This window comes from Camelus dromedarius, chromosome 5 (assembly GCF_036321535.1).
Source record: "Camelus dromedarius isolate mCamDro1 chromosome 5, mCamDro1.pat, whole genome shotgun sequence".
NCBI lineage: Eukaryota > Metazoa > Chordata > Mammalia > Artiodactyla > Camelidae > Camelus > Camelus dromedarius.
The window spans coordinates 22,315,059-22,329,271 of record NC_087440.1 but is presented as its reverse complement, the minus strand read 5'-3'; the positions used below and the strand labels follow the sequence as shown (position 1 = coordinate 22,329,271).

The 14,213-nt window shown below is 39.4% G+C and overlaps 1 protein-coding gene across 1 annotated transcript; it reads right to left on the bottom strand.

Moving 5' to 3' along the window:
* Window positions 1–9,442: 9,442 nt before the first annotated feature.
* LOC105096866 (large ribosomal subunit protein eL32-like) lies at window positions 9,443–9,942 on the bottom strand. Its single transcript, XM_064486389.1, has one exon. It carries the CDS (start codon window positions 9,877–9,879, stop codon window positions 9,472–9,474), a length of 408 nt encoding a protein of 135 aa, XP_064342459.1. The 5' UTR covers window positions 9,880–9,942; the 3' UTR covers window positions 9,443–9,471.
* Between the last annotated feature and the right edge of the window lie 4,271 nt (window positions 9,943–14,213).

The following is a 14,213-nucleotide window of genomic DNA, read 5'->3' as shown; positions in this document are numbered from 1 at the left end:
AATTTGGGGGGAGGATATGGCTCAAGTAGCAGAGTGCATGTTTAGCATGCACAATGTCCTGGGTTCAATCCCCAGTACCTCCATAAAAGAAAGAAAGAAATAAGAAAACCTAACTACCTCCCCCCAAAACAAACAAAGTGCAAAAAAAAAAAAATCTGTAAGTTCAAATCTCTAAATCTCTTGGAAAAAGTCTCACGAGCCCTTATTTTTATTTATTTTCCTTTTTCTTTGTTTCTTTTTTTTTTCATTGTTGGGCAAAAGTTGTTGAGGACAACAACTAGAAAGTTGCTGATTTAACCATTAAAAGTTTGACTTGGGGAAATGGTAGGATCCCCATGATCTAAGTCTATATCCCAATGTCTGTATCCTACATTCCCTATATCCAAATATCTGGGGTTGTTAATAATCCCTAATTATAGCCCCGATGACTTCTCAGATGTATCTATAGAAGTTTATTCATCTAGCAAATGAAAGAAGCCTAAAAGTGTTGTCTTCCCTTTGTATCATACAGAACTTCCAAAAGCTTTTCTTTTTGCTCTCCTGGAAAGGGAGGCAAACATGGGGGATTGAAAAGCCCTGGACATCAGGAGATCTTTCCCAGTATTCCTAGTCTTTCAGCTCGTTAGCTGTGTGATTCCTGAGAAATCATTTGCTCCATCTCAGGTGCCAGGTGAAGCGTATTTATATCTAAAAATCCTTCTGATGCTAGCAATCTGTGATTCAGAGAACCTCGGGAAGTTGCCCCAGCACAGATGTCTGGAACAAAATTGCTATACACACACACACACACACACACACACACACACACACACACACACACACACACACACACACACACACACACACACACACAGTCTTCTTCCAGCACTCTTGTCCTTTTACCCAAGTTTTAATAATAGTTTTATTGTGTCTGTAAATTTCAGGGTAACCCTGTTTAACCCTCTCTGCAGGTAGAAGGGTATCCATAATACACACATGAGGGGAGGGGTCAGCTGGGCATGGTTAAAGTCCTGACTTGGCCTGGGACAGTCCATTCTTCGCTAGCTCCATGGGTGGGGACACTTTCTGACCTGGGTCCCACTGTCTGAGCTGGTTTAGGGACAGTCTTGTCAGCAAGAGGGGGAGGGAGGAGACAACCTGGAGAGCTGGTGAGTCACCTATTTCTCAGCTGAGGACTTGCAATTCTGGCTGCTGCTTCTGCTGGGAAAGTCCTCTCCCAGGGGTGGCTTGAGCCTTATTCCTGCCCCCCCTGACAGACTGTCTGTCCCAACTTCCAGTCAGATACACATTTGCTAAGATTAAAACCTCGCCTTGATTTTCTCCATGGATAAATGATTGATTTTAGGACTGGAGCAGGAAATACACAAGATGAGCCTAGAACATTTGGTAGTACAGAAAGTAAGGAAGTGCTAAACAAACAAACAAAACAACAGGACAACAGGAAGATGGAGATATGTTAGATGGACACAGGAGCCAACCAAGAGAGCTTCCAAAGGCAAAATCTGGGACAATTTGAGCAACAGAATAAACTAGTATTGGATTATAACCCAAAGTATAAAATAAATAGCCACAGGTCTATTCTGATATAAATTAATAATTGAATACATAAATAAATGGGGGAATAACAGACAAATCTCCTGTGGAGAATTCCAAACAATGTATGTAAATACTGCACCCTCAAGGAGGAATGTCAACCCCCCTCCACCCTTGTGGGCTATGCATAGTGACTTTCTTTCAAAGGTGGCAGTATGAAAAGAGTGGGGGAAAAAAGTAACTTTACAGTGGACAATCCTGACAAACACTCCCTCAAGCAGGTGATCAAGATTAAGATCAACATTGATAAGTCAAGTTGATAGTAAGCACCCTTGATGTGATATGATGAGAATGACATGTTACCTCCATGGTCTTCCTCCCAAGAACTCCAGTCTAATCATGAGAAAAACATCAGAAAAATTCCAACTGAGAGACATTCTATGAAATGCTGGCCCAGTACCCCTCAAAACTGTCAAGGTCATCAAAAATGAGGGAAGTCTGAAATACTGCCACAGCCAAGAGGAGTCTAAGGGGACATGACAGCTAAATGCAATGTGGCATCCTGGGTGGTATCCTGGAAGAGAAAGAGGACACTGGGTAAAAACTAAGAATTCCGAATAAAATGTGAATTTAATTATTAATAATGTACCAATGCTGGCTCGTTAATTGTGACAAATGTACCATACAATGTAAGATATTTATAATGGGGAACCTGGGTATGAGGGTCAGGGAAACTCTGCTATCTTCTCAATTTTTCTGTAAATCTAAACTGTTTTAAAAGTTTATTAAATCTTGTAATAACCTTTCATAAAAATATGAAAATGATATATGTATGTATATGCATGAATGTGACATTGTGCTGTACACTGGAAATTGACATATTGTAACTGAAGGTACTTCAATTTAAATAAATAAATAAATAAATAAATAAATAAATAAATAAATAAATAAATAAAAGTTTATTAAAAAAACAAAAATCTAAACAAAAAGTATGGTACTGGCACAAAAACAGACACATAGATCTATGGAACAGGATAGAGAGCCCAGGAATAAATCTATGCTTATATGAGAAATTAATTTACAACAAAGGAGGCAAGAATATACAGTGGGGAAAAGACAGCCTCTTCAATAAATACTGTTGGGAAAACCAGACAGCTATGTGCAAAAGAATCAAACTGGACTACTTTCTCAGACCAAATACAAAAAAAATTCAAAATGGATTAAAGACTTAAATGTAAGACCTGAAACCATAAATTTCTTAGAAGAAAACAGAAGCAGTACACTCTTTGACATCAGTCTTAGCAGTATTTTTTTGGATCTGTCTTCTCAAAAGGGAAACAAAAGCAAAAATAAACAAATGGGACGACATCAAACTTAAAAGCTTTTGCACGCTGAAAGAAACTATCAACAAAAAAAGACAGCCTACTGAATGGGAGAAGATATTTTCAAACAGTATATTCAATAAGGAAAAAATACATTTGATAAGGGGTTAATATCTAAAATATACAAAGAACTCATACAATTCAACAACAAACAAAACAAAACAATAAAACAAAACAACCAGATAAAAAGTGGCCAGGGGACCTGAATAGATATTTTTCTAAAGAAGATATACAGATGGCCAACAGACACAGGAGAAGATGCTCAACATTACTCATCATCAGGGAAATGCAAAATAAAATGACAACTGTCAGAATGGTTATCATCAAAAAGACAATAGCAAGTGTCGGTGAGAATGTGGAGAAAGGGAACATTTATGCATTATTGGTAGGATTGTAAATTAATGCAGCCATTATGGAAAATAGTATGGAGGTTCCTCAAAAAATTAAAAATAGAACTGTCATATGATCCAGCAATTTCTGGGTATTTACCTGAAGAAAACAAAAACAATATTTCTAAAAGATAAATGGGGGAGGGGTGGGTATAGCTCAGTGGTAGAGTACATGCCTAGCATGCACAAGGTTTTGGATTCAATTCCCAGTACCTCCTCTAAACATAAACAAACAAACAAACCTAATTACCTCCCCCTACCAAAATAAATAAAAGATAAATGCACTCCAATATTCATTGCAGCATTATTTACAATAGCAATAATATGGAAGCAACCTGGAAGCAATGTGTCTATTGATAGATGAATGGAAAAAGAAGATGTGGTATGTATGTACAATGGAACATTACTCAGCAACTAAAAAAGAAATCTTGCCATTTGTCACAACATGGATGGATCTAGATGGTATTATGGTAAGTGATAAGTCAGACAAAGAAAGACAAACACTGTATGATCTCACTTATATGTGGAATCTGAAAAACAAAGCAAACAAAGCAAAATAAAAACAGACTCATAGATACCGAGAACAAACAGGTGGATGCCAGAGGGGATGAGGGTGGCTGGGATTATATACTGAGTGAGGTTAAGAGGTGCAAACCTCCAGTTATAAAGTAAATGAGCCAAAAGGATGTAATAATATACAGCATAAGGAATATGGTCAATAATATTGTAATAACTTTGTATAGGGACAGATGGTTACTAGACTTATTATGGTGATCATTTCATAATGTATGTAAATGTCAAACCACTATGTAGTACACCTGAAACTAACATAATATTGTACATCAACTACATTAAAAAATAAAACACCATAAGCCCTAAGTGCAAAAAAAAATTAGCTATTTTAGGGAGAAGGTAAAATTAATAAAATAGTTTTAATTAGTGAAAAAACAAAAGAACTAAAATGTGGTTCTGACATTGAATCATGGCAGTCATAACATTTTGTTTCCAAAATGTCCAACACAGTTGTATGGAGCTTTAGACTTGTAAAAGTGCTTTAGTTTGCCCTGTCTCATAAGATACCCAAGTGCGATTGCTGAGGGGTGTGAGAGGTGTTGTGGAGAGTATATGGGATCCCAGAGAAGTTAGGGGACTAGTCTGAAGATCAGAGAAGCTAGTAAGGGGCAGACAGTCCCAGAACCAGCAATCCACAGGTTCACCCTTAGGTGTGGTCAAATTCTTAGGCATTTTTGTTAAGCCCTTATCTTATTCAAAATTACTGCATACACTTGGGATACCTACAGCAAAACCTCAACTCAGCAGGAATAAACCACGAGAAATCTACCCATGCCCCTGTTGCTGGATTTTCCTGTTGCTGGATTAACAAAAAAGGAAGCGTTTACTCAAAAAGTTCCGTGAAGAGGCTCTTTGTGAGTGAAATGTACCTCGTGGAAGTCTTTTTCTATTTCCTCTGCATACTTCACTCCAAGGCCTCCAAATCAGGCCTGCTGCTCAGAACAAGCCCAGAGACTCAGGTGGGCAGGTCAGAAGCTTTGAAATAAAGAGGATGCAAGAAAAAGAATTTTATATCTAACACTTAATTTCTTTGTCAACCATACTTCAAAAAAGCTGGGAAAAGCACCACTTACTAACCTATTGATGATAATGATAATACAGTAATTAGACTGTTCATTTGCCATGTTTTCTGGTTAATTGGGTTACCAGAGGTTTTTCTCTACTCGGTGGTCTTTTGTCCTGGAAAGAAGTTGGTGAAAAAATTCAGCGGCCGCAGCTGAGTGAGGTGCCCCGGGACAGGATCTTGCTAGCCAGCCCTCCAGCCCTCGAGGTCCCAACCCCACCATATCGTCTATCCCAAGGCTCAGACTGCCTCCTGGGCTTCTGCCCAGCCCTGCCCATTCTCCTACCCCAGCCTTAGCCTTTGCTTCTCCCTACCTTTCTCTCCACCTCCTCTCCCAACTGCTACTGCCCACCCTAAACCTCTCTTTCTTGCCTAGATTTGGCACTCAATCCCTGGCCAGTTTTTTTTTTTTTTTTTTATTTTACCACCTGCAGGAGTTGCCACTTAAAACATTCATCTAAAAGGATCCCCCGCTTCATTAATTGAGCTCCCCTCCTCACTTCTTTATTTCTCTCAAGCTAATGAATTGGAAAGAGTTGGAGCCAAATTGTCTCCAAACCTCACAATGCACTTGGACTCCTTCCTCTCCATCCATCTCTGTCCTTAGTCCTTTTCGTGAAGTACTTGATGTACCTCTTCCTTTTGGCATCCCTTACCAAAATAATCACCTCCTGACTTCCTCCCTGGCTTGGTTTTGTTCATTTCTAGTACACCCAAGCTTCCTAAGACAACAAATTTATTCTATTCACTCTCCCACTCAAAAACAGACAGTGAATCCCTGTTCGTCACCGGATAGAGTGTATCAGTCTCTGCCCAGCATCCCACAGCGTCAAATTACAGTACACTCCCAGGATAGGATAAACAGCCACTGAATTACTTCTTAAGAGAATTTCCAATGACAAAGGAAAATGTTTAAAAAAATGAAATGATACAGAATTATATGAACAGTTTGACTCAAGTTTCTTTTTTAAGTGTACAGTTTGAATAAAAGAGAGTCCTATATGAAAGACATAGACCAAAATGTGGAGAGTCATTACCACTAGGTGGGAAACTTATTTTGCCTGATATATAACGAACACTAAGCACATGTTAGCTATTAATAGTGTGTTGCTTATCAGCATTTTCTCCTTTTTCTACAATGAACATGTTACTTTTTTACTGAAAAAAGTCACTGAAATTAAAAAATATGTTTATCACATATTTAGAAAAAAAGAGGAAATGCACTAACATGTCAACAATGACTACCTCTGAATGGCAGGATTATGAATAGCTTGTTGGCATTCATTCCTTCATTCCTTGAGGTTCAGGCACTGTGGAAAGTGCTGAGTGCACAGCGGTGGACAGAACAGGGCTCCTCTGTTCCCCCGCCTGGCTCTACCTTACATTAACCCCCCTTCTCTGAACTCATTTTCTGTTTCACTCATTTTGAGAACACTCCATGTTCCTGTGTGAATATCTCATACTTCAAGCAGCTGGGGACTGGGACGTTCTTATACAACGTCTGGCTCTTACTGCCCCAGCCCAGTGGCATCCCACTTAGGGGGAACTTTTTAACTCTTTGGAGAATGAATAAATGAATGGTGAGGGACGGTTTGCCAAATGGTAAAGAGACTGGTGGGCAGCCTCATCTTCCCTGATGTCACAAGTACTTGTCCAAATGGCCAAGCCTTGGACTCAGTCAAATCCTTAGTTGCCTCTCCCCAAAGACTGGCTCCAATGGCCCAAAGCCTCCTCTTGAACAGAAGTGGGGACCTGAGACCACTGAGGTCCATTCAGGTCTCTGAGGTTAACCCTAGAGATGTGTTTTCCTTTGATGATAATGATCATCATGATGAACATCATCAGCTGTACAAAAAGAAGACCCAATAAACAACCATTCAATTAATATGATATCACTCCAGCTCATATAACTCAATAACAACAACAACAAAAAAAACCAACCTAGTTCAAAAATGGGCAGAAGACCTAAACAAACATTTCTCCAGTGAAGACATATAAATGGCCAATAAGTACTTGAAGAAATGTCAATATCGCCAATTATCAGAGAATTGTGAATCAAAACTATAATGAGGTATCACTTCACACCAGTCAGAATAGCCATATTAAAAAGTCCACAAACGATAAATGCTGGAGAGGGCGTGGAGAAAAGGGAACCCTCCTACACTGCTGGTGGGAATGTAATTTGGTGCAGCCATTATGAAAATCAGTATGGAGATTCCTTAAAAAACTGAAAATAGACTTACCATATAATCCAACAATACTACTCCTGGGCATACAGCTGGAGGAAACTCTAATTTGAAAAGATGTATGAACCCCAATGTTCATAGCAGCACTATTTACAATAGCCAAGACATGGAAGCAACCTAAATGTCCATCAACAGACAAATGGATAAAGAAGTTGTGGTATATATATACAGTGGATTACCACTCAACCATAAAAAAGAATGAAATAATGCCATTTGCAGCAACATGGATGGACCTGGAGATTGTCATACTAAATGAAGTAAGGCAGAAAGAGAAAGAAAAGTACTATATGATATTCCTTATATGTGGAACCTAAAAATAATGACACAAATGAACATATTTGCAAAACAGAAACAGAGTCACAGACATAGACTTATGGTTACCAGAGGGGTAAGGGTGGGGTGTGGAGGGATAAACTAGGAGTTTGGGATTTGCAGATACTAACTACTGTATATAAAATAGATAAACAAGGTCCTACTATATAGCAAGGGAACTATATTCAAGAAACCTTGTAATAGCCTATAATGAAAAGAATATGAAAAGGACTGTGTGTGTGTGTGTGTGTATAGATGTAGATATATATGTATATCTGTATCACTATGCTGTATACCGGAAATTAATACAACGTTGTAAAATGACTATACTTCAATTAAAAAAAAGAAAAAGTACAAAGGAAGACAAAAAAATAATGATATCACTCCAAATTATCTTCTTGGCATCACTTATATAAATTCGTATTTTACATAGTTTGAATCAGGGATGATATTTAAATTATTTAGCAACTGGTATGGCCTCAGAGAGATGCTAGTCCTTGTGCTGGAGTAGCTTTTCTGAAGACCTCTGTTGTGCCTGATACTAACCTGTTAGTGACTGGATCCTGGAGAGGAGTGACAGGGAGGGGCACACCCAGGGAAGTGGGTATTTTAACACCTGGTGTGGCCACATTGATATGCACGTGCTGAACTTCATCAGCCTGGTTGGATATGGAATGAGTGTGAACCAAATAAAGAGGGCTTGGGAACAGCGTGAAGAAACAGCAGGAATCCGGCCCAGAAGAGAAAGTGCCTGGTCCATTTTGGAACTAAAACTAGCTCATCCTGGCCAAGCAAGAGAGTAGTAAGAAATGAGCTAGAAAGGGGGGCAGGAGCCCGATCCAGGTCACACCACAGCTTTTCTCTTCCTTCAGGGTTATTTCACTGGGGAACAGCTAGGCCTAGAGTGACCAGGACTAGGGGGTATCCCGGGACGTAGAACTTTCAGTGCTGAAACCAGGAGGGTTGGTCCTGCTAACTAGATCTCTTTTTGTGCCTGTTAGTAGTTCCAGACTGCTCTTTGGAAAGACCACACAACTGAAGCTAGAATCAGAGAAGGATTTTCCAAACCAACATGAAATCAGCTTTCACAATTTTTTATGGAAGTGCTGATATGAAAGATACTGGGTTTTGTTCATGTTTAAGTTTGTATAAAGCTTGTATTTCTAAATCAAGCTCCTTTCCCCACCTTGATCTCTAATTATGCTCTTGTCAACAAGAGACAAGTGAGCTTGATGTTCAAGAGCAGAGCTCTGGGCCAAAACACCTGGATTGTTATCTGGGTTGTGTCCCTTACTAGTTGTTGTCTTCTTGGGGGCCTCAGTTTCCTTGTCTGTAAAATGGGATTAAAATAATTCCTGTCTCATAGAATGTTGTGGGGATGAAATGAATTATGGAGAATGCTTAGAATAGTGCCTGTACAGAGAGAGCAGTCTGCAAGGTTGCACTAGTATTAAAAGTTACCTTCCCCTGGGTCAGGGCAAGTTTTTTCAGATGAAGTCATGGCCCCACCAGAGAGTGAGCAATGCAAATTTGTCAGATAAGATAGGTTCAGAATTTTGTCTTCTGTGGTCCAGATAGGCAACACAAAAAGTCATCATTCTAATATACTGGTAATGTTATTCTTGTTACTTTACAGGTGAAGAAACTGAGTCTCCTAGAAGTTAAGTGACTTGCCGAAGGCCTCACTACTAAGACAGAGCCAGGATTGTAGAGCCCAGGTCTGTCGCTCCAGCACCACTGGCTTTTCAGTCCTCTTAAGAATGATGGGCTATACCATCAACAGATGATTGGTTTAAGAAGATGTGGTGTGTACACACACACACACACAATGGAATATTACTCAGCCATAAAAACAATAAATTATTGCCATTTGCAGCAACATGGATGGACCTAGAGAATACTGTATCTTATTATTATTTTTTTTTTTTTAGTTTCATGGTTTTATTAACACAAATACAATGTGCACGAGCTGTCTATTCATTTTCTTCGCTGCGCAGCCTGGCATTGGGATTGGTGACTCTGATGGCCAGCTGGGCTGCTTTTTCCACAATGGCTTTGCAGTTCTTGGAGGAGATGTTGTCAGCAATCTCAGCCCAGTAAGATTTATTGCACATCAGCAGCACTTCGATCTCCTTGACGTTGTGGACCAGGAACTTAAGGAAGACGCTGGGCAGCATTTGCTTTGTTTTCTTGTTGCTCCCGTAGCCAGTGCTGGGCATCAGGATCTGGCCTTTGAACCTCCTGCGCACCCTGTTGTCAATGCCTCTGGGTTTCCGCCAGTTCTGCTTAATTTTGACATATCGGTCTGACTGGTGCCGGATGAACTTCTTGGTCCTCTTTTTGACGATCTTGGGCTTCACGAGGGGTCTGAGGGCGGCCATGATGCCGACTAGGAGATGGCTGCCACCTCCTAGGTAGCGCCGAGGAAGAGAGGGGGAGGTGGTGGTGCACAGGGGCAGATAGGCTAGAGAATATTATACTTGATGAAGTAAGTCAAAGACAAATATTATATGACATCACTTATATGTGGAACCTGAAAAATAATACAAATGTATCTCTATACAAAACAGAGACAGACTCACAGAGACATAGAAGACTAATTTATGGTTACCAAAAGGGAAGGGGGGGAGGAATTAATTAGGAGTATGGGATTAACAGATACAAACTACTATATATAAAACAGATAAGCAGCAAGGATTATTGTATAACATAGGGACCTATTTTAAATATCTTGCAATAACCTATAATAACTATATATGTAGTTTTCAGATTATTTTATATATATATATATAAAACATTCAGAGTGCAAGAAGCCAGACATAAGAGAGTACGCAGAGTATGATTCTATTTATTTAAAATTCTAAAATAGGGTAAAACTAAACTTTAGCTTAGTTTTATATATACATATTCACCCACATATATAACTGAATTACTTTGCTGTTCAGTTTTATATATATATAATTAAAATATATATATATATATATATAAGACTGAATTACTTTGCTGTATACCTGAAACAAACGATATTGTAAATCAACTATACTTCAATTTTTTTAAATGTAAAAAAAACAGAAAAAGAATTACAGACTACAAAGCAGGTTATCTATTGTTTTATTATCTTTTGCCTTATAACACTAATTACCATTCTGACATTTGGGCAGAGATCTTTTTAAAATTTGGTATTGCAATCAATTTTATTGAGATATCATTTATGCCTAAAATGCACCCATTTTAAGTGTATAGTTCAATGAGTTTCAACCTGCGTGTCCACCTATGTAAATCACCACTACAACAACCAAGATATAAAACATTTCCATCTCTCTTAAAAAGTTCCCTCTTGTTCCTTTCTAGTCAATCTTCCACTCCCATGCCACATCCCAGGCAAACACTGATCAGCTTTCTGTCACTAAAACTTAGTTTTGGCCTGTTTTGGAATTTCAAATGAACAGAATCATACTCTGTGTATTCTCTTATGTCTGGCTTCTTGCACTCTGCATGTTTTTGAGATTCATTCGTGCTGTGGTGTATAAGGGTAGTTTGTTCTTTTTTATCACTGTATAGTATTCCAGTGTGTGGATATACCACTATTTGTTTATTCTCTTATTTATGGACATTTGAGTTGTTTCCAGTTAGGGGCTATTGTGAATAAAGCTGCTATAAACATTCATGTCCAAGTCTTTGTGTGGATATATGTTTTCTTTCTCTCTGGTAAATACCCAGGTATGGATCTGCTGGGTAAAGGTTAGTGCCTATAAAATGGCTGCGGATGGTTGCACCATTTTATATTCCCACCAGCTATGAGTTCCAGTTGCTTCGCAACCTCACAACACTCAGTACTGGTGGTCTTCTTGAAAGGTTTGGATGTTATTGTTGTTGTTGTAGTGTTGCTATGTTTTTAATACAAAAATCTCACTATTTTTAAAAGCTTGAGAACAGTTTCTGCAAGAGGTGACTTGGGTGAGTATATAGGCAAGTTTAATTCAGACATATGCAGTGTGATGGAGTGTGTGCATATAAACGCACATCAACAGGTCTAGTCATGCATTAATTCAGCAGGCACCTCCCAAGTACTTACAGTGTGTCAGGTCTTATGATCTAAAATGTTGGAGGCAGGGTGAGGGCTTGTTGTTAGATTTTATTGGGTTTCACATAATCAGAGAAGGCTTCCTGACTGAGGCATATTTTGAAATGTATCCTTGACTAAGAGATAGGTACACAGCGTAGCAACCGGCCTGGAGGCAGTGCCCTGAAAAAAATTATTCCCTGGGCGCTGTCCCCAGGTTTATCTAAATGGACTGTGACAAAGGTTTGGCTTTCAGAGAATCATAGACTGTCAGAGATGGTCTAGTTCCACCCTCACAGTTTACAGTTGAGGGAAGGAGAGGAGCTCAGAGGCGCCAGGTGACTTGTTCAGCAGCATCCAGCTGAGGCTCCATTTCCTGAGAAGAAAGGGGTCTGGGGAAAGAGCACGGAGGGTGGTGGTAGGAGAGCAAGGGCCAGCCTGGGAGGGGCTCCTGGCACAGGTGGGGCTGGTACAAAGCACCCCACCAAGACTCCCAAACTCCCTAGAAGTAAAGTGTATACACCTATAGGTACCGACAACTAAAACTTTTCATCTGAAGACCAAATAGTTGCAAAGGATGCCACTTCTAGCAAACTGTGAATATTGACATTTAAGGAAACTGTTACCTTGCTCTTTTACATATATGCAATGGAATCTAAAAATACCAAAGCAGTTTAAAATCCTCCCTCACCCACTTAAAAAAATGTGAACAAACTCAACTTTAACTGCTGGAAAGTATATGTTATTGATTTTCTCTTTCAGTGTTCCCACTCTTACTGTAATGTATATTGTGATTGAAAGTTTTTGTTGATATCCTATTTTAATTAGATGCAATTAGTATATACATTTTTTGAACATTATAATGTTATATATCTTGCGACTGTGAGGCTCTAAGTCTTAATGTTATTTTCTTTTGAATTAAATTATCATTACAATTATTCAGTGGGTTAAAACATATCACACATTTTGCTAAAGACAGTTACACATACAGAGTAAAAATATATAAGAAATACATCTTTTGATGAGATGCATAGAGCTTTTATGGTTTTGTTTTCATTTAGTTTTTGTATTCGTGGATAGAATGCTTGAATGCAACAAAGTTCAGCATCAATTCTCTTTTCTGTTTTTTTTTTTGTTTGTTTAATGTAAATGCAGAGAAACCTTGTTCACATAAATCATTAGATGGGAATGAAAAGAGATTTGGTATAGCAGTGTTACTTGATTATTGGACCTCCTTCTAAATTATAGGCCAATATTGTTAGTGATATTGTTTTTCAGTCAGCTAAAACTTGATTAGGTTCTCAAATCATACTCAAATTAAAGAACTAGAAAACAACACAGACCTATTGTGTAGCACAGGGAACTATGTTCAGTATCTTGTAATAACCTATAATGGAAAAGAATCTGAAAAAGAATATATATATAAAACTAAATCACTTTGTTATACACCTGAAACTAACACAACCTTGTAAATCAACTATACTTCAATTAAAAAAAGGTTTTTTAACCTATAGAGAAAAGGGGGAAAAAAGCTAAAAAGTATTTGATGTTGTCTTGTCACCTAGTCTTTACTGTCTTTGTGGGAACACCAACAGTCATTCTAGTGCTCTCTCGGCTGGGATCCCTGCAGATTTTTAAACCCTGAAGCAATGGGGTGGTGGTTCCCATTTCACCATCCCGGTGGGTGCGTGGTGCACTTTTCTTTTGAAGAGCTAGGAGCAGGGGACGTGGACAGGGACCTGACCTTGCTCCCAGGTGCCTTCTCCTGCCAGTGACTTTCAGCCCAGGGAATCTCTGGACACTGTTTCCCTTAAAACTATTTGGTGCCCTGTGCTCCTTGGGAGAGACTTATATACCCTTAAGGATTCGTGAATCCCTTTTGAGGACCACTGACCTGAGGATGCCTTCATTTCCCACCTAGACAGGTGAGAAAAGTGTCTTTTTCCCTCCCACCCAGTGACTTTTCTGGGGTCTTCACGAACCTAGAAGGTGGTGGGAAGAAAGAGGGCAAGCTGGGTCTATACTCGCCTGGGGCAGGGCTTCATCATTCACTCAGTGAGAGAAGGGATGACAGTAACAGGGAGGGGAGAAGGCTTTTTGAGAACTGAACTATTTTTAGGTAGGTTTGGAAACATCTGGAAGGGAACCAAACAGGAAGAAGAGATTTACTTCTTATAAAGTGTTGTAAAGAAGTGTCCTGAGTGAGCCAAGGGCCTTTTTCCCTTCAGCATATTTTAACAGGAGCCAACAATGTGCCAGGAGGGAGTCTGCAAGACACATGTCCCTGCCTTCAGGGGACTTACATAGGACATAGTTGGCCCGGGATGGGGAAAGAGGGAAACAGAGGGGGAGGGGAGACACTGGGGAGGGGAGGGAGAGGGAGGGGATGGAGATAGTGGAGAGAAAAGAGAGAATTTACTAGGCAATTGTAAGCAGGTGATCATAATGTGGAGTGATCAGCACAGAGGGCTGAGGGACCACCCAGGAGGGGCTCTGTCCTGGCAAAGGGAGGAATATCAGGGAAGAAGTTAGTCCAGAGGAAACAAACACCTAAGACCAAATATTCAAGTGTGTAGAGGGGTGGGGTACATTCTGGGAACATCCTTAGATCAGCACTGAGAAAAAAGAACAGACCCAATGGAGTTTAACTGG